The 19,392-nt window shown below is 36.8% G+C and overlaps 1 protein-coding gene and 1 long non-coding RNA gene across 2 annotated transcripts; both read left to right on the forward strand.

Moving 5' to 3' along the window:
* Positions 1 to 6,962: 6,962 nt before the first annotated feature.
* LOC123833974 (uncharacterized) lies at positions 6,963 to 19,079 on the forward strand. Its single transcript, XR_010413334.1, has 4 exons — positions 6,963 to 7,246; positions 11,521 to 11,599; positions 18,253 to 18,311; positions 18,401 to 19,079. It is a non-coding gene; the product is annotated as an uncharacterized LOC123833974 (long non-coding RNA).
* Positions 8,124 to 10,184, forward strand: LOC135361430 (thymosin beta-4-like). The gene has a single exon (XM_064596808.1). The coding sequence runs from the start codon at positions 8,605 to 8,607 to the stop codon at positions 8,737 to 8,739; it is 135 nt and encodes a 44-aa protein (XP_064452878.1). The 5' UTR covers positions 8,124 to 8,604; the 3' UTR covers positions 8,740 to 10,184.
* Positions 19,080 to 19,392: the final 313 nt, after the last annotated feature.

A 19,392-nucleotide genomic window follows, 5' to 3' on the forward strand; every position in this document is an offset into this window, starting at 1 on the left:
GAAAGAAGAGTAGAATTTAGTGAAGTAGAGAGGAGGAGTGGGAAGCTTTCTAGGTAGGAGAAGTAGTGTGATAAAAAGAGAGGCAGGAAAATGAGCAGAAATTTGGGATAAATGAACAGACCATTCTGGCTAAGGTGAATGGCTTTTTTGTGGGGACAAGTAGAAGAGCAGTTAGAGAAGTGGGTGGGGGCTAAATGGTGGCCTTGTGAACTAGACTAAGAAGTTTGCACTTTTTCCTATAGGAAGAAGAAAGCTATTGAAAGTTTTAGGTGGATGATGGATGAAAATGGTATTTGCAAGTCCAGTGGCTGAGTTTAAGGGTAGAGATTCACCTAACGACTTTGGGCCCACCCTATGGAGGTAGAACTGGTTTGCAATTAAGAGTTGTAATGGCAGGTGTAGCTTACCTGGTAGAATTTTACTGCTATTATTGTTTCCAGACATAAACTATGATAGCACATAAGCAAGGAGAGTCCTGCTTAGGACTCTCAAAACAGTGCTCTAGACTGCTTTCCATGGTGGAACTTCTAGTATTTGTTTTTAAATACGATACCTAAGAATAAACCTAACCAAAGAAGCAAAGGATCTGTATTCAGAAAACTATAGAATAACCATGAAAGAAATTGAGGGAGACACAAAGAAATGGAAAAATGTTCCATGCTCATGGATTAGAAGAACAAATATTGTTAAAATGTCTATGCTACCTAAAGCAATCTACACATTCAATGCAATTCCTATCAAAATACCATCAACTTTTTTCACAGAACTGGAACAAATAATCCTAAAATTTGTATGGAACCAAACAAGACCCTGAATAGCCAAGGTAATGTTGAAAAAGAAAACCAAAACTGGTGGCATCAAAATTCCGGACTTCCAGCTCTATTACAAAGCTGTCATCATCAAGACAGTATGGTACTGGCACAAAAACAGACACGTAGATCCATGGAACAGAATAGAGAGCCCAGAAATGGACCCTCAACTTTATGGTCAACTAATCTTCGACAAAGCAGGAAAGAATATCCAATGGAAAAAAGAAAGTCTCTTCAACAAATGGTGTTAGGAAAATTGGACAGCCACATGCAGAAGAATGAAACTGGACCACTTTCTTACACCATACACAAAAATAAACTCCAAATGGATGAAAGACCTAAATGTGAGACAGGAATCCATCAAAATCCTAGAGGAGAACAAAAGCAGCAAATTCTTTGACCTCGGCTGCAGCAACTTCTTGCTAGACATGTCTTCAAAGGCAAGGGAAACAAAAGCAAAAATGAACTATTGGAACTTCATCAAGATACAGACTTTTGCACAGCAAAGGAAACAGTCGACAAAACTAAAAGACAACCTATGGAATGGGAGAAGATATTTGCAAATGTCTTATCAGATAAAGGGCTAGTATCCAAAATATATAAAGAACTTATCAAACCCAATGCCCAAAAAATCAAATAATCCAGTCAAGAAATGGGCAGAGGACATGAACAGACATTTCTCCAAAGAAGACAACAAATGGCCAACAGACACATGAAAAAATGCTCCACATCACTTGGCATCAGGGAAATACAAATCAAAACCACAATGAGATACCACCTCACACCAGGCAGAATGGCTAAAATTAACAAGTCAGGAAATGACAGATGTTGGCGAGGATGTGGAGAAAGAGGAAGCCTCCTACACTGTTGGTGGGAATGCAAACTGATGTAGCCTCTGGAAAACAGTATGGAGGTTCCTCAAAAAGTTGAAAATAGGGCACCTGGGTGGCTCAGTCCATTAAGCATCTGTCTTTGGCTCAGGTCATGATCCTAGGGTCGTAGGATCGAGTCCCACATCGGGCTCCCTGCTCAGCAGGGAACCTGCTTCTCCCTCTCTTCCCTGCTTGTGCTCTCTGTTGTTATCCCTGTCTCTCTCAAATAAGCAAATAAAATCTTTTTTTTCATTTTCTTAAAGATTTTATTTATTCATTTGACAGAGAGAGACACAGCAAGAGAGGGAACACAAGCAGGGGGAGTGGGAGAGGGAGAAGCAGGCTTCCTGCTGGGCAGGGAGCCCGATGTGGGGCTCGATCCCAAGACCCTGGGATCATGACCTGAGCTGAAGGCAGATGTTTAATGACTGAGCCACCCAGGCACCGCAACAAATAAAATCTTTTAAAAAAAGTTGAAAATAGAGCTACCCTACAACCAAGCAATTGCACTACCGGGTATATACCCCAAAGATACAAATGTAGTGATCTGAAGGGGCACCTGCACCCCAATGTTTATAGCCGCAATGTCCACAATAACCAAACTATGGAAGGAGCCCAGATGTCCATCGACAGACAAATGGATAAAGAAGATGTGATACACACACACACACACACACACAGAGGAATATTTTGCAGCCATCAAAAAATGAAATCTTGCCATTTGCAACAATGTAGATGGAACTAGAGGGTAGTATGCTAAGCGAAATAATTCAAGTGGAGTAAGACAATTATCATATGATCTGACTGATATGTGGAATTTAAGAAACAAGGCAGAGGATCATAGGGGAAGAGAGGAAAAAATGAAACAAGATGAAACCAGAGAGGGAAGCAACTGAGGGTTGCTGGAGGGGAAGGGGGTGGGGGGGATAGGGAAACTGAGTGATGGACAGTGGGGAGGGTGTGTGTTGTAATGAGCAGTGGGTATTATACAAGCCTGATAAATCACAAACCTGTATCCCGAAACAAATAATACATTATATGTTAATTAAATAAAAATAAATAAATAAATTTCAATAAGAGTTGAAGAGACAGAATTTAGTCTGAGGTTTTAAAATTTGCTCACTCCTGTCTTGTTCTTACTTTAGCCAAGTATGCCTAGTTTTATATGGAGCTGAGGACTTTTCATAAGATTTCAGTCAATGTTGATACTGAATTTGGCTCAAAAAGAGAAGTAAACCAAAAGACCATAGTAATTCTTCAAGAAAAATTTATTTATTTATTTTTGTTCACCTTTGTGGAATTTTAAAGTTAAACTTTTATTCTGAAATAATTGTAGATCCACATGCAGTAGTTGCAAATAATATAGGGAGATCTTATGTACTTTTTACCCTATTCCCCTCAATGGTAACATCTTAGAAAACTAGCATTCAGTATCGCAATCAGGATATTGACACTGATACAGTGAAGACATAGAACATTACCATCACCATAAAATTTTCTGATGTTGTCCTTTTTAATAGCCATATAATAGCCATATCTTCCTGCCCTTTACGTCTCCTTAACCTCTGGCAACCACTAATCTGTTCTCCATTTCTGTAATTTTGTTATATATCTAATGTTCTGTGAATGGAATAATACAGTGTATAACATTTAGAGATCAGCTTTTTTTTTCACTCAGCATAATTCTCTGGACATCTGCCCAGCTTGTTGCATTTATCAATAATTTGTTCCTTTTTATTATGTCTTATAGTATTTTTGAGTGTATCTCTTTGTTTAGCTTTTTTAATAATTTAGATATTATATTACATATACACTGGTCATCACAGTCTACTGGTGCCATCATTTTACCAGTTTGAATGAAGTATAGAAACCTTACCTCCTTCATTTACAATATAATTACCTTCCCTCATTTGCAATATAATTGTCTTAAATATTTCCTCTACATACATTTTGAGTCACATCAGATAGTGCTATACATTTTGCTTCAACTATCAAACATAATTTAGGAAACCTAAGAGGAAGAGTGTATTTATTCATGTTTTTGCTTACTGGGTTCTTTTTTCCTTCCTGATGTGCCAAAGTTCCTTCTTTTATCATTCCTTTGTTTTTTAATTTTATAGGCTCAAATTTATTCCATCTGTTTTTTTATCTGATAAGAGTTTATTATCCAGAGTATATCAAGAACTCTTACAACTCAACAACAAAAAGACAATTAACTCAATTTTTAAATATATATATACAATGGAATATTACTCAACCATCCATTTGGTTCTTATTTATATCTTCTATTCTTTGCTAAGACTTTCTCTTTGTTAGGACTTTCTATTTTGTTTTGAGTGTATTTGTGATTGCTCATTGAAACATTTTTTATTATGGCTGTTTTTTGTTAGATAATTCTAAGATTGCTATCATCTTCATATTGCCATCTGTTGAGTATACTTTTTTAGTCCGTTTTAGATTTTCCTGGTTCTTGGTATGATAACTGATTGTCAGTTGAAACCTGGATATTTGGTATGTTAAGAGATTCTAGATCTTATTTAAATCTCACGTGGTTTTCTCAGACACCAAGGGAAGGAGGGGTGCCACCTCTTTCATGCCAGGTGGGGTAGAAGTCCATCTAGGTTCTTTACTCTGGCTCCTTTGGTACTCAAGGGAGAATACTCCTTATTACTACTGAGCAGGAATGGAAGTTCCAGCTCTCTATCGATCATCACTGATATCTTCCTGGATGGGAAGCCTCCTTACTACTCTCTATCTGACCACCACTGACAACACAGAGAGAGCGGGGTGGCCTCATTTCTCCTGGAAAGTAGTGTAAATCCTTACTTTCCTCTAGGATATCACTCTAGTAGGAAGAGAGAGGGGTATCCTATTCCTGGTGGGTGGCGCTTGAAGTCCATGCTCCCCATGTGGTCTCCACTGACACCACGGGAATGTGTGCATGAGAGGGTGGCTCATTACTGCCCACAGGGATTAATGTTCCAGTTCGCTACTTACTTCTCTGATAAGTAACTGGGTGGTGAGTATTAGGATGCCTTATTCCAGCCTGGTGTATTCCAGCCTGGTAGAAGTCTACGGTCCTCACTTGTCCTTTGCTGGTGGGGTTGGGGGTGAGGGTGGGTGGGGTCAGTTTCTTCTGTGGTTCTTATTTTGTATGTTTATTTTTTAAACATTTTTTGTCTTGTGCTCGCTTCGGCAGCACATATACTAAACATTTTTTGTCTTGTTAGACTGCTCCTTTCCTGGACCTTTGGCTAAACAGCAGGCTGCTATTGTTGTTTAGGTCTGTTTTATTCATCGGTGTTTCTGGGTTGCTGACTTTTTCAGCTCCAAGTCTGGGATATTATGAGGCAAAAAGAAAACGTAGGAACCCACCACCATGTTGTTACTTGTGTCCTGAGGTTCCTAGCCCATCTACCTTCTTCTCTTCACCTTTCAGTCTTATGTTTGTTTTATATATAATATTAAAGGTTTTGTATTGTATTTAGTGAGAGGAATAGACAGGGAAAAGTGCATATACTCCACCTTCCTTGAAGGGAAGTCCTCGTAAGAATTTATTTTTAAGCATTAGGTCTTCCGGATTCCAGATGTTCTGATTGCATAATTTGTATGCTTGTTATTTGTGTGAAAGGTGCCCTTTCGTGTTGGTTTATCCCTTGAAAAATTATTGAATTTTCCTGAAATAAATGAGTTACTACTTTTCAAGTGAAACATTTAAATAGATGCTATTTTTAAAAAAACCTTTGTTTTTAAGTGGCATTTTACTTTCTAAATCAGTGTTTCTTATTCTTTTTTGGAGGGGTTGGGGGAGGTGTCAAAAGACTTGTTTGAGAATCTGATTAAAACATTATACCTTCTGCCCCCAAATTTTGCTTACCATTTATGAGGTTCATAAATAGCATATAGGGCCTGGTAAATAATCTCTATCTTATGTATTGGTAATGTGAGTTGTGAAGTTGACAAAAGACCAAGAATGGAAAAGGAAAAAAAATGTTTAGGAAATAAAGGACTCAAGACTCTTTCTATGACAGGCTGGTAGTCCTCATAGCCAAGCTCTACAAAACTCCATTTTGTCAGCTTAGGTAGAAAGATGACTTGTATGTGCTGGAAGGAACTTCTGTTAATTCCTCTTAATGCAGTCCTTAAAAATGGTGGAGTTGCTATTCCAATCTAGGTCTTCTTTACTTTAATACCTATATTTCTTATTTCTATCTTAAACAGTGTTTTCTGTCATTTATTTATTTCCAGCTAGCTATTTGAGGAATTTCCTAATCACATAGGCCATAACCCTATCTTTGGATTGTCCATAACTTGGCATGAAAAGCAACCATTATGTGAAAAAAAAGTATTGATAAGGACTGAGATTTTCTTCCTGTTGAACAAAAGATTGATGCTGGATGACTGTTGCTGAGGAAGGGTTGCTAAAGAGAGTTTTTCAGTTATTTATTGCTGTGAACACACCACCCCAAAACTTAGTAGTTTAAAACCACAACTATTAATTATTTCTCAAAATTCTCTGGATTTGTAATCTGGATGGTTTTTCTGCTGGTCTTGACTGGGATCACATGATTGCCTTTTTATGATGACTTGACTGGGGCTGGAGGCCCAAGATCTCCTCCCTAATACCTCTGGCAATTGATGTTAGCAATAAGCTGGGGCACCTGGGTCCTCCTTCAAGTGACCTCTTGTCCTCCATTTGGTGAGATTGGACTTCTTTAATGTATGGTAGTCTCAGTGTTCCAAGAGAGAGAAATATGAAAACTGTAAGGCCTCTGAAGGCCTTGTCTTTGAAGTCACATGGTATTACTTCTACTGCATTCTGCTGGTCAAAGCAAGTCACAGGGCCAGCCTAGATTCAAGCAGAAGGGAAATAGATTCCATCTCTTGATGGGAAGAGGGGCAAAGTTACACTACAAAAGGGCATATGAGATGGGAGGAATTGTGGTCATTCCTGCAAACAATCTACCGCAGGGGACAAGGAAGTATAATGCTGATGAAGTAGAGGAGGTGATTTGTGCAGAAGGTTAGTGAGTGGTAGGGTGAGCTACTGACATGAGGCCATGTGTCCTGGAACAAACTCAAGCTATGAACAGCAGCCAAAGAAAACAGTGTGAAGCATTTGGCAGGCAGACTTTCTGTGATGACTAGCTCTGGAGACTACTCGTTTTGACTTGGCCAGTGGACAGAACTTGGCTTTTTCCCCTAGAGTTTTATCCCTTTTGTAAGCAAAGGCTGAAGTCAACAGGCTATAGTTCAGTTTGGATACATAATCAGCCTGGGACAGAAAAATTTTTTTCCCATGCTAAGCACCTCATGGACTTAAAAAAATCAAATATGAAATGAAGCTGTCTGCAAAACACCTATTATGCAAACATTTTGGCTGCTAAAATAGTGTTGTAAGTCATAAAAAAATGAAGACTATAGGGTTTTTCAGAATTTTTGGTGCTTATAACCTAATGGATTAGTAGCGTTAGTTTAGTAAACTAGCTTTAAAGAGGATATGTGGATATTTCTTGATAACGCTGATGCTGTATCATCCAGTACTGCACCAGTTGGATATCTCAGGTGAGATGTGCATGTCAGGCATTCACTTCTGGAACATGAGCCGTGAGTAGATATGTGACTGTGCCTATGAGATCGAGTGTGTGCTGAATCAGCTATAGCCAGGAGAGATTAATCACCTGCCTGCATTCCAATACTCACTGTGTATCCAGTCCTGTCTTACAGAATGCCAGCTTTTCAAGTTTCGCCATTTGGGATCTCTGAGCTCTAAATATACAACCTTACTCTAACATGGTGGTAAGGAACAACCTAATGTGACTAAAACACGGCAGTGATTACTAAGAGAGATCTTTAAAAGCTACCTTATTGTTCTATATGTATTTCATTCCTTTAATTAAAATATTCAGAGAGTGTTGGCAATAGAGAAGGCACTCTCATGGAAGATAATCAAAGATAGTGTGTGAGGCTGATCTCACACATATATAAAATAGCAAAGTGATCTGAAGGATTTTAAGAAAGGAATGAACCCAGAAGAATATCCTTTCTGGATCATTTCTCATATCTGAAATTTTACCACTAGAGCAATTCTTTCTCCCTCTCCTCCTTTTCTTTCTAACAGTTTCCTGTAGCTTTCTCTGTTAAAGGGCAAATACCCCTGGTATGTTGCTATATAAGGCTTCATGAGATAGTGGACATCATATAAACCTTGATTTCTGACTCTGTCCTTACTAATGGAAAAGTTACTAAACTTCTTTTAGACTCATTGGGTTTTGTGGGGATTCAACTTTATTATATATATGTTTATACATACATATATACATACACATACATATACATATACATACATATATACACATATATATAACAGAAATTAATGGCCGTACCTATATATATATAAACCCTCATCTATCTTTCCTAAAAAATAATGGATGTTCAATAAACAGTAATTTCCTGCTTTTCTTAAACTAGCAAACTAGCAAAATACCTAGGTAGTATTTTCTTTCCCTGCTCTTTCTTGACATTAAGGCAGAGGTTTGTAACTTGGGGTCTATGGGGAGAAAACGAGGTTCTGTGAACTTGAATGAGGAACAATTATGTCTTTATTTGCATTAACCTTTAGCTGAAATTTTATGTTTCCTTCAATTAAAAATGTAAGCTACAAACCACAGCAATAATGGCAATACCAATATGAGACTTCATCAACAATAGGAATAACAATATTTTCATGTCACATTATAAAATTTACAGAAAGTTTGAAACATGATTTATATTCATGATTACTTTGAATTGATAGTTATTAAACTGCTACTAGATCTTGTTATTGAATGCATCAATAAAGACGCACACATAGATTCGGCAGCAGCCACTGAACAGACCGGACTTAACTTGCACACACACCTCGCTCCGCTTCCTCTGCAACCATGTTTGACAAACCTGATACAGCTGAGATTGAGAAATTCGATAAGTCAAAATTGAAGAAGTCAGAAACGCAAGAGAGAAATCCACTGCCTTCAAAAGAAACGACTGAACAGGAGAAGCAAGCAGGCGAATCGTAGTGATTCACAAGCATTGCCTTCTTATTTTCCTTCTTTTAGCTGTTTAACTTTGTAAGATGCAAAGTGGTTGGATCAAGTTTAAATGACTATGCTGCCCCTTTTCACATCAAAGAATCGAGAACTACTGACAACGAAGGCGCCTGCCTCTCCCATCTGCCAGTCTGGCTGGCAGGGAAGGAAAAGAACTTGCATGTTGGTGAAGGAAGAAGCTGGGTGGGACGACAGTGAAATCGAGAGTAAAAACCAAGCTGGTCCGGGGTGTCCTGCAGGCTGTAAAATGCGGTTTAATCAGAGTGTCCTTTTTTTTTGTTAAAATGATTTTAATTATTGGAATGCACAATTTTTTTAATATGCAATAAAAAGTTCTAAAACCTGGAAAAAAAAAGATGCACACATATTACTATTTCACAAATTTAGTGATTTGAAAAGTGTATTTCATTATAATTGGTTTTATTTTTAACTTTATGCATTTTATTTTATGGATTTAGAAACATTATTCTAAGAAGAGATCCATGTGCAGTAAAAGAAAAAAGTTAAAACATGTTATTTGTACTTATTCAATAGTGATGTTTGTTGTATCAACTTCTTTTGTAAGGTTTAGTCATGTGATCACTTACACTTAGGGTTTTTAATCATTAGGCTCTGGACATGACTGTTTTTTTAGTAATTTACCATTTTATTCAAAAAAGTTCACCACAGTGATTAAGTTTATTATTGAACAGCTAAAATCTTTGTGTATAGATGACATTAAACTATAGCATATCTATACAATAGAATACAAACTAGTATAAAAAGGAATGAAGAATAGTTATATATACTACTGTGGAATAACTTTCAGGATATACTGTTAATTTAAAAAAGAAAAAGAAAGGGCACCTGGGTGGCTTACTCGTTAAGCGTCTGCCTTCGGCTCAGGTCACGATCCCAGGGTCCTGGGATCAAGTCCCGCATCGGGCTCCCTGCTCGGCGAAGCCTGCTTCTCCCTTTCCCACTCCCCCTGCTTGTGTTCCCTCTCTTACTGTGTCTCTCTCTGTCAAATAAATAAATAAAATCTTAAAAAAAAAAAAAGGGGGCGCCTGGGTGACTCAGTCGTTAAGCGTCTGCCTTCGGCTCAGGTCATGATCCCAGGGTCCTGGGATCGAGCCCCACATCGGGCTCCCTGCTCAGCGGGAAGCCTGCTTCTCCCTCTCCCACTCCCCCTGCTTGTGTTCCCTCTCTCGCTGTGTCTCTCTCTGTCAAATAAATAAATAAAATCTTAAAAAAAAATCAAAGAAAAAAAAAGAGGACAAATGTGTGTAGTATTCCCTTTTATCTAAGAAAGAGGTATATAAATAAATGTATAATAAAAATATATTCTAGCTACCTTACTTTTATAAACATGACCTAAATGAAATGAGATATCCTCGATTAGGTCCTGGAACAGAAAGAGGATGTTAATGGAAAAACTAGTGAAATATGAGTAAAAGTCTGTAATTTAGTTGTTAGTGTTGTGCCAGTGTTAATTTCTCATTTTTGACAAATGCATGGTTATGTGAGATGTCAACATTGGGGAAAGCTCGATGAAGGGCATATAGACCTCTCTCTGCTATCTTTGCAACTTTTCTGAAAACTGAAAATTATTTGAAAATAAAGTTTAAGAAAAGAATAAAGAAAAATGGAAGGATAAACCAGAAATTAATAAAAATGTTTAGTGGGAAGGAAGGAAGAGATTAGAGATAGTAAGGATAGAAACTAGAAACCTCCGAACGTACATGGTTTCATAGATCGAACTCAGCCTAACCACTGAAATGTTGTATGTAATTATAAGACAGAATTAAAGAAAAAAGTCCCTAAAATCACAAGTAAAATGAAACATAATGTACCTACTTTTGCATTGCTGGCTTAGTCACATTGATTTCAAGTAATTTTAAAACAATAATTTGACTACGCACTGCTAGTGGGATATGTCCTATGGCCAAAACAAACTGCAAAAAAAAATTTAAACTGCGTTTTAAAAGATTTTATTTATTTATTTGAGAGAGAGAGAGAGAGAGAGAGAGCAAAAGTGGGGGGGAGGGGCAGAGGGAGAAGTAGATTCCCTGCTTAGCAGGGAGCCTGACCCAGGGCTCGATCCCAGGACCCCTGGATCATGGCCTGAGCCTAAGGCAGATGCTTAACTGACTGAGCCACCCAGGCGCCCAAGTACTGTTATTTTGAACCAACCTTTATATATGTGTGTGTACGTGTGTATAATATATAGTAAGATAACACTAATAAATACGTTAATGTCATTACTAAATCAGTATTTTTAGTATAAGATAAAGTGATAAAAACATAAAATCAAAGAAGTAAAAAAGCTCTGTAGTTATATATTTGAATTGGAAATACTGGTTTGAATTTTTTTTAAGAAGAATACTGGTTTGAATTTATGATGACTTTCTCATAAAAATGATCAGTGATAACATGATTTCCTAATTTATTGGTAACTAAAAACAGCAAATTAGATGGTGGTAAAAAGGAAGGTCTGCTCCTTATAGCTACTGTCAAATGAGAGGAAAAGGTATTTGGGGTAATGAGTACAGGAGGAAATCATACTTCATACTTCATCATTGAGGATGTTACAGTAAAATGAATTATATTTGTAGTCATGATTTGAATCAAGAAAAGCTCCATTTATGACCATGTCCTCTGTTGGAGAGCAGTCAAATGTTTTACTATATTAGAAAATAAATAGAACATGTTTTAGCATTAAAATGTAAGTATCAGGTGTATCAAAATTTATGTGGCTTTCTTTCTTCCCAGATGATACTGAAAAATGAGGAGTGATTATTTTGGAAACACTTCCGAATGTGAGCTAATGTCTCCTATTAATTTGCACCAGGTGATTACTTAAAGCATCTTGGTAGGAATAACAAGTGTCTGGTCTGAGTCTATAATTATGAAAGTAATTGGCTGATAAGTAGTTATGTGAATCCATGTGCCTCTCAGAATGTAAGTGCTGCTGAATAGGTCACTGCAAGATGATCAGGGCTGTCTAAATATACAGTTAATCTCCAAATGAATTTGGAGTATCTTTTCCTTTCCCCATAGTACTTTGCACTTGAGACATCACTATGCTGACTTAAAATTTTTTCAACCTAACTCCCTCTCCTTGTTTATCTCTTCATGTCTTAAAAATTACTAGCATTATAATTTGCTTTACATTTTAAACTTATGATTTATTGAGTCACTAAGTTCGGCTATCAATGGCATAGAATAGTGTTAGTTGAACTTTTCCTTAGGTGAGGTAGTCAGGCATTAATAGCTTTCTTTTTTGGTAGAACAGTGTAATTTCTTTAACTACATTTTTCTGTTTTCTGGAACTAAAAGCAGAGAAATATACTGAAATAATCACATAAGGAGAACAGGTGTTCTTATTCTTCAATAAATCAATACATTGTATAAAATGTATTAATTCATTCTCTCCTAAATATCTATATATTAAGCCCTATGCTAGATACTATAATAGATAGAGGTGGATTATAGAGAGAGAGTGCCCCTCATCACATTCTTGCTATTACTGCCATTCTTTCATACTGTCTAAAATTCATTACATGGGGGCGCCTGGGTGGCTCAGTCAGTTAAGCATCTGCCTTGGGCTCAGATCATAATCCCAGGGTCCTGGCATCAAGTCCCACATCAGGCCCTTTGCTCAGCAGGGAGCCAGCTTCTCCCTCTGCCTCTGCTTCCCACCCCCACATCCCAGACCGCCCCCCCCCCCGCCGGCCTTCTCACTCTCTCAAAAAAATAAATGAAAATCTTAAAAAAAAAATCCCTTACATAGTTATGTAAACTTTCTCAATTGCTATTCGTGTATTTTAACAAGCTTTTAAGATGCATAGATACTTGGAGTTGTTAGAGGACTGTCATTTTAGTGTTAGTAAAATCAGAGTCCTTTCCTTTTAACACCTTGCTGAAGAAAACTTCATTGAGAGAATAAACTTTTTTTTTTTTATGGGGCTCAGAGAAGAAATAGTTGATTAATTTGGCACATTAGATATGAGTAGTGGGGACATTTGGACAGCTAGAAGACAAATAAGGTCATTGGGAGTACCTAAGGAATCTAGAGTAAGGGGGAGAAAGAAGTAAGAAAAGGAAGATCCATTTCTAAGGACAAACTGCTTTTATAATGGCACGGTGGATTGGACTGACATTGTATTCTACCTCAGTCATTTCTCTTGGTGTCTCATTCCTTACTCCATCCTCTCTCCCATCTTTCCTCTTGACCTCTTTTGTTGAGGCTGTTTTTTTTGTTTGTTTGTTTTTTAGGACATATTGATCAGAATATTCTCACCCATTTCCATATCAACAAATCTGCCAGAATGTATTTTAAAAACACATGCCAAGTAATATCATTTACTTGCTTAAAATATTCCAATGGCTTCCCAGTGCACTTAGAATAAAAGTCTAACTCTATACCTCAGCCTACAAAAGTCTACTTGATCTGGCCCAAGCTTCTTCTATGACCTCATTTCCCACTGTTCTGTCCTTATGCTTCAGCCACATTTCTCGATGATTTGGATACACTGAGTATATTTCTGGTTGAAGCCTTTTGAACTTGATATTGGGTCTCTATGCCTGTTGACTCTTTTCTTAGACCTTTGTATCTCACCCACTCCCATGTCACTCTCTAAATGGAAATACCTTATTTTTTGTTTACTTGTTTTGTTTCTCCTGTCCCACTAGAATATTAACTCCATGAGGGTAGAGACTTGCTCTGTGATATTCTCCAGTATTTTCCACTGTTCATTAAAGATGTGTTGAATCAATAAACGGAGCAAATTTCATTGTGTTTTATGTTTTTTATTTTAGGGTACCACCTTCTGTAAATAGTGTCACATTTTCATTGAATTTTCTCTTAAGTAAAAGCCCAAAGCTTCAAAATAATATATAAATATATGCATAAACTGAAAAAAAACCTTTGCTTTATATTTAAGTCCCTCTAATTTGGGGGAAGTTGAGATGATAAGAGAGCACATAGCTAGCTCTCTTTTTCTTATAGTTCATATTTATGCTGAAAAGCAGAAAACATAGTCTTAAGTTCATGGGATGTGTTCTCTAGTGGTTGGTCAGTGGTAGCCAGGGAATGTCCTCTCTTATTGAATAACAAAATGAGCAAGATGAATGTCAAACCAACACTATTGCTTTTTATCATATGTTATTTTATCCTTATTATACCAACATCCTTCTCACTCTCATGTCCTCCAACTAGTTTGGAAGCTCTTTAAGGATGGAAATTCTATTTCCCAGTAGTGTCTAGCATAGTGCTAGAGGCACGGTAAATAATCAGTAATCATTTCTGGTCAAATAATAATAATAATGAAAATAACTTCAGTTTTATATAGATTTTAGCAGACTGGCAAGAAGTAACACATCTTTTCTTACAAAAACCCAGTGATGTAGAAAAACAAATATTTTCTTCCTTTTACAGTTTGAAAGACTGAGATTGCAGAGTTTACCAGAATAGCCTAGATTCATTTAGCTGGTAGTGGCTAAACTGGGACTAGGGACTCCTGGGAGAGTGTCCTGTTCCATCTAAGAACTCCCATCTCCAAATGACACATTGTTAGTGATGATGACATTGCTTAAAAATTAAAATGAGTAATTAATTTCAGGTAAGATTTAGTGAAACACTGTCCATCCTTTGATAGCAGAGTGACAATGTAAATTAAGTATTTGGAAGAGAAATCACATACAATTTACAGATACCAGAGAGACCACTGAGTATATGCGGGCATTTTGGATGGTAGAAGAGCAGATGGTTCCAGTGGGCCTTCTGAGCCTTCAGGGCATATTGTGCTTTCCAAACTTGCTTATAACCTGCTCAATGTGCCACAAAATTACCTCACTATTGGCAAGTGCAGTAGTGTCAAGCAACTTTGCTCTTCTAACAATTTTGAAAACTATGAATCTCCTTGCACATTTTTAAATTGACATCCGAAATTGTTATTATAAGAGAAATAGTTACAATGATGTAATTGCCATTGTATTGTAAACATTGACACAATTAAGACTATTGTATCACTTTTTAGAATGTGTCCAATGGCACATAAATGCAGTTTTCTACTAAAATGCAATAACTGTTTTAAAAATGCAGGAATAAGCTCTTCTTAACAGTTGGAAATTTTATATCTCTTTCTCCTAAAACTTCAATTTTTATTCCATTTTTCTCTCGGAATTCAAAATGTCACTAGCCTTATTCTTAATGTTGTTTATGGACCACTTATTATATACCTTTAAAAAAGATATGTATTCATTATATGATAATAAATTAATGTTAAAAACTAATTTCCTGTGACCATAAGGCACAAAGTATTTAAAAACATTATTCTGGATTGCATTATCACTACAAGTATTCTCAGTGCATGGTTAATAAAAAGAAGATAATATATATTAAAATTGTTGATAATTATTGACAAAGAAAGCAAATTTTTATTAGAAATACCCTTACTAATATGATACATAGGGCATGTCTTTTCCCACCCAGTTCATGTATCTATGGGCACTGTTTGTTGCTTGGATGAAACAGGATTTGACATTAATTTTATTTGTATTTTTCAAGATTTTATTTATTTATTTGAGAGAGAGCAAATGAAAGAGAGAGAGAGAGAGCATGAGCAGGGGGGAGCGGCAGAGGGAGAGGGATAAGCAAACTCCCCGCTGAGTAGGGAACCTGATGCAGGGCTAGATCCCAGGACCCTGGGATCATGACCTGAGCTGAAGGCAGATGCTTAACCCACTGAGCCACCCAGATGCCCCTATTTCTATTTTTAAATACATAAATACTGATAAATCTTGTTCATACAAATAAATATATGAGAATGGAAGAAGTTTGTTGTAGCAGTATTAGTGTGAAATTATAGAAATATTCACTCAGTTCTTTGATTTTTTTTTTCTGTAGTAAATGCCAAAATTCACATGATGTACTTTCATCAAGATTAATTTTAATGATCTATCAGCTGACAAGTTGATTTTGGTCTTCCAATTTTGCCAAAAGCAAAGAATTTACAACTACACGATTTACGAAAGGTTTTGCTACACTGTCATTAGAATAATTCATTTTCTTAGTACTGATGCAGATATTTGAAAAAGTTTCTTCATTTGGTGTCCCAGAAGTTTTGACATTTGTGGGTCATGAACCATGAGCTGGTAAAAGATTCTGGCTGGATAAAAACTTCTGTCTGTCGTTTGTAAAGAGGCAGGAGATTGTGACAGAGCACTACAGGCATATTCTCAGGCAGATCAGTTTTACTAAACAGAATGTATGGAAATTGAGAGTTTGGGAATGTAATTATCTGTAAAGCCATTTGAACACGACTGGATTAATGGACCAACTGTGGGAGCTGAATGAAACACTCTGATAAACACAATCAGGAAAAGGATGATCACAATCTGCCACCATTCACATTTTCTTAATTATCGTTAATTGTCCCAGTGTAGAGGAAAGCTCCCAAAATGGCCAAATACAATGGTTTTTCATTGATATCTCAGAAAATTGCTAAGTCAGTAGGAGAAAATAAGACATGTCTTCAACTATTGTCATTTGGAGATGTTTTGCTTATTTTTTGAAACTAGAAATCTAGTGTTTGCTGAAGGCAAAAGGGTTTGCATTTTTTGCAGGGATAAATAATATGAGGTGGCAAGATTATGAGATAGGCAATGTTGATTTTTGGTGATTTCACACATCTTCCTTCAGCATATGTTTTTCTTTTCTCAGATTCTTCAGTTCAACTCTTGAGTTGCTACAATGATCCACCCACCCCCAACCCTTAACCCTGTCTCCACGCAACTGAATTTTAAGGGGAAATTCTTGGAGAGCCTAAAACCTTCAAGACACAAAGAATGCAAGATAGAGAATAGTGACAGGCAGTTCTTTGTAGTAAAATGTCACTGCCTCAAACATATTTCATAGATAATGCTACTTATTTCTTTCTTCCATGGGCAGCTCTGTGAGACCGGGGAGGATAAGGGGCAATGTAGTTCTGTGTGCTGGACCAGTGCATATTCTGTAGGCCAAGTAGTATTTTTGTAAGCCAAATGGCCTCTTTAGATTGATTTCCAAGACTGGGTTATTTAGATCAGATTCACGAGATACAAATATTGCATATCATATGAAACTGAAGACCATGACCAGATACTGACCTCCCAGAATGTGGTACCAAAAGATTAACAAATGGATGAAATTTGGGTTTCTGACATCAATTTGGCTTTTAAAAAGGAGTTGTAAGCATTGGTAGTGATAAGTAGGCAAAATACTGTTGCATGTAAGTCTAAATAAACAAAATGATAGGAGCAGACTGAATATAAATAGATGAAAGTTTTCTTTAGGGCTAAGATAAAGCACAGAGCAAAGCAGGATCTTCATTTATGATTATAGCATTTGGTTTGGGTTCATTGCCCTTGAGAAGAATAAGTAAATCTGTGTATTTTCATAAATCTTCCATGCTGTTTTATTTTTAATGAAAGCCTGTACATCAGTTTAAAAAGAAATAGTATTCTTGAGTCTCTATAGCTCCCCACTTCTGTAGTTAACAAGCCACTACCCTATAATTTCTTTTAATGGAGCCAGGATTTTGTTAAAGAAACAAAACCATTCTGAACAAGTCTATAAGAAGATGTTAAGCTGTTGTGTTTTATATTCCAAGGAAAGTTCTTCCAGCACAGTAAGCTGTAGCCATCATGATAAACCTGTGAGCCGGTCATCAGAGTATTTCTATATTGCTCATGAAGTCTTAGTATATTTTATATCCTGTACAGTGTATGAGATAAATCAAAATTAAATCTTACAACAGGTATGTTCCTCTACGGGCTTATTCCAGAGTAACCCCCTTAAAGCATGTCATTTATACATAGATCATAGAACTTCTGCATTTATAGGACCTGAGGAGATCTTTAGTCTATTTTTCAAAAAGATTTAGAGATCTAGAGATTTGTCAAAGACTGCATCATGAGTTTGTTCCAGAGCTATGACTGAGCTTAAATCTCCTGACTCCCAATTCAGTACTCTTCCCGCTATTCCAGTTGGCCTCCTGAGACAGGCCACTGGCCATGTGTGCACACACACAGGAGGTACCAGAAAAGCAGGAAATAATAGTTAAAGACCTTTCACTTGTCTTTCCAGAGCCTGTCGGAGAGTATTTGACTCCAACCATTGAATCAAAGTAAAGTCTTTAGAAACATCAGGGTATTTATTCTTTACACCAATGACCAGATTTAGACTTGTCTGAGATTTAGGATGTTTGGTGAATTATAACATCAATGATATTTCCCCTTATATTTTAAAAGAGATATGTCAAAGAAATGCTGGGATGTGGCAGAAATCCACTGGTTAGGATCCAAGTATAGAGACAAACAAAGCAACTCTGAATGAGCTGAATTTGTTTGCTTTGACATTTACAACCTTAAAAACTCTATTTATACCAGAAGATGCTCTGTTTGAAGTTAGGTGAGAATTTTGGAGCTCTAACTGCATGTCTTCTCATTTGCTCTGTGTAGCTTCCCCTTCAGAGATCTCTGGGCTTCTATAAAAACACCACTTGGAAACCACTGGGCTAGTAAGTTGACTTTCAAAGAAATCTGCTTAAAAGTACAGAAATATCACTTTATTCCTATATTCTTTCTTTAACTCAACAAATATTTACAGGGGCACCTGGGTGGCTCAGTTGGTTGAGCGACTGCCTTCGGCTCAGGTCATGATCCTGGAGTCCCTGGATTGAGTACCGCATCGGGCTCCCTGCTCAGCGGGGGGCCTGCTTCTCCTTCTGACCCTCTTCTCTCTTGTGCTGTCTCTCATTCTCTCTCTCAAATAAATAAATAAAATCTTTAAAAAAAATATTTACATAGAGTGGTATTTTATACCAATTTATGATGTGATATTTTTCAATCTTGGGATAATTAATATTAATTATTAATATCAATATTAATATTGAGCTGGTTCCTCAATAACAGTTCTTTTTACATATCAGTTATTGGATAGCAGAGTAGACTTTACCAAGTGTTTTCATATATGTGACTCACCTTGATCTTTATAACAATACTGCAAAACATATTTTAAATATTCATTTCACAGGTGAGGCAGCTGAGCCTCAGAAAAATTAAGTGACTTGTCCAAGGCCACATAGCTAAGGTCCAGAAACCTGCATCTCAACCTAAGGCTTCTGACCACATGTCTAGGCTTTTTGGACAGTTTTCTATAATGGGGAATTAACTACATGAGTTTGCCCTTTGTCTTGGTACAATTTGTGAAATTGCTAGTATAATCTGCAGTCAAGAAATTAATTAAATCCAAATTTGGTTTAGAAAGTGCTGAAAAGCATGACTTTCATTCCCACTGGACCTCACTAACTAAGCTAATTTACAATAGAGAATTAAAATCTCCATGGTGATTATAACTGAAGCTTAAACATGTTTATTTGTAACTTGGAATCCTAGATTGTTTTCATTAGTATTTGCTTCAAGATTCGTGTTTCTTATTGAAGCATATTAGTGTCTGTGGGTCCTATAATCAGAGCCATCTCTAGATATTGAAGAGATTTTCCCTAAATTTCCCTCTCTATTCTTTGTGCACTGGTGGGAGGGTAATGACTCAAGGAGGTAGGTGATAGGGATGTCATCCTGCCTGCAGATGCACAAAAG

Source organism: Mirounga angustirostris, unplaced genomic scaffold (assembly GCF_029215605.1).
Source record: "Mirounga angustirostris isolate CCGP_5_RB_7025 unplaced genomic scaffold, mMirAng1.0.hap1 SCAF_7, whole genome shotgun sequence".
Classification (NCBI taxonomy): Eukaryota; Metazoa; Chordata; class Mammalia; order Carnivora; family Phocidae; genus Mirounga; species Mirounga angustirostris.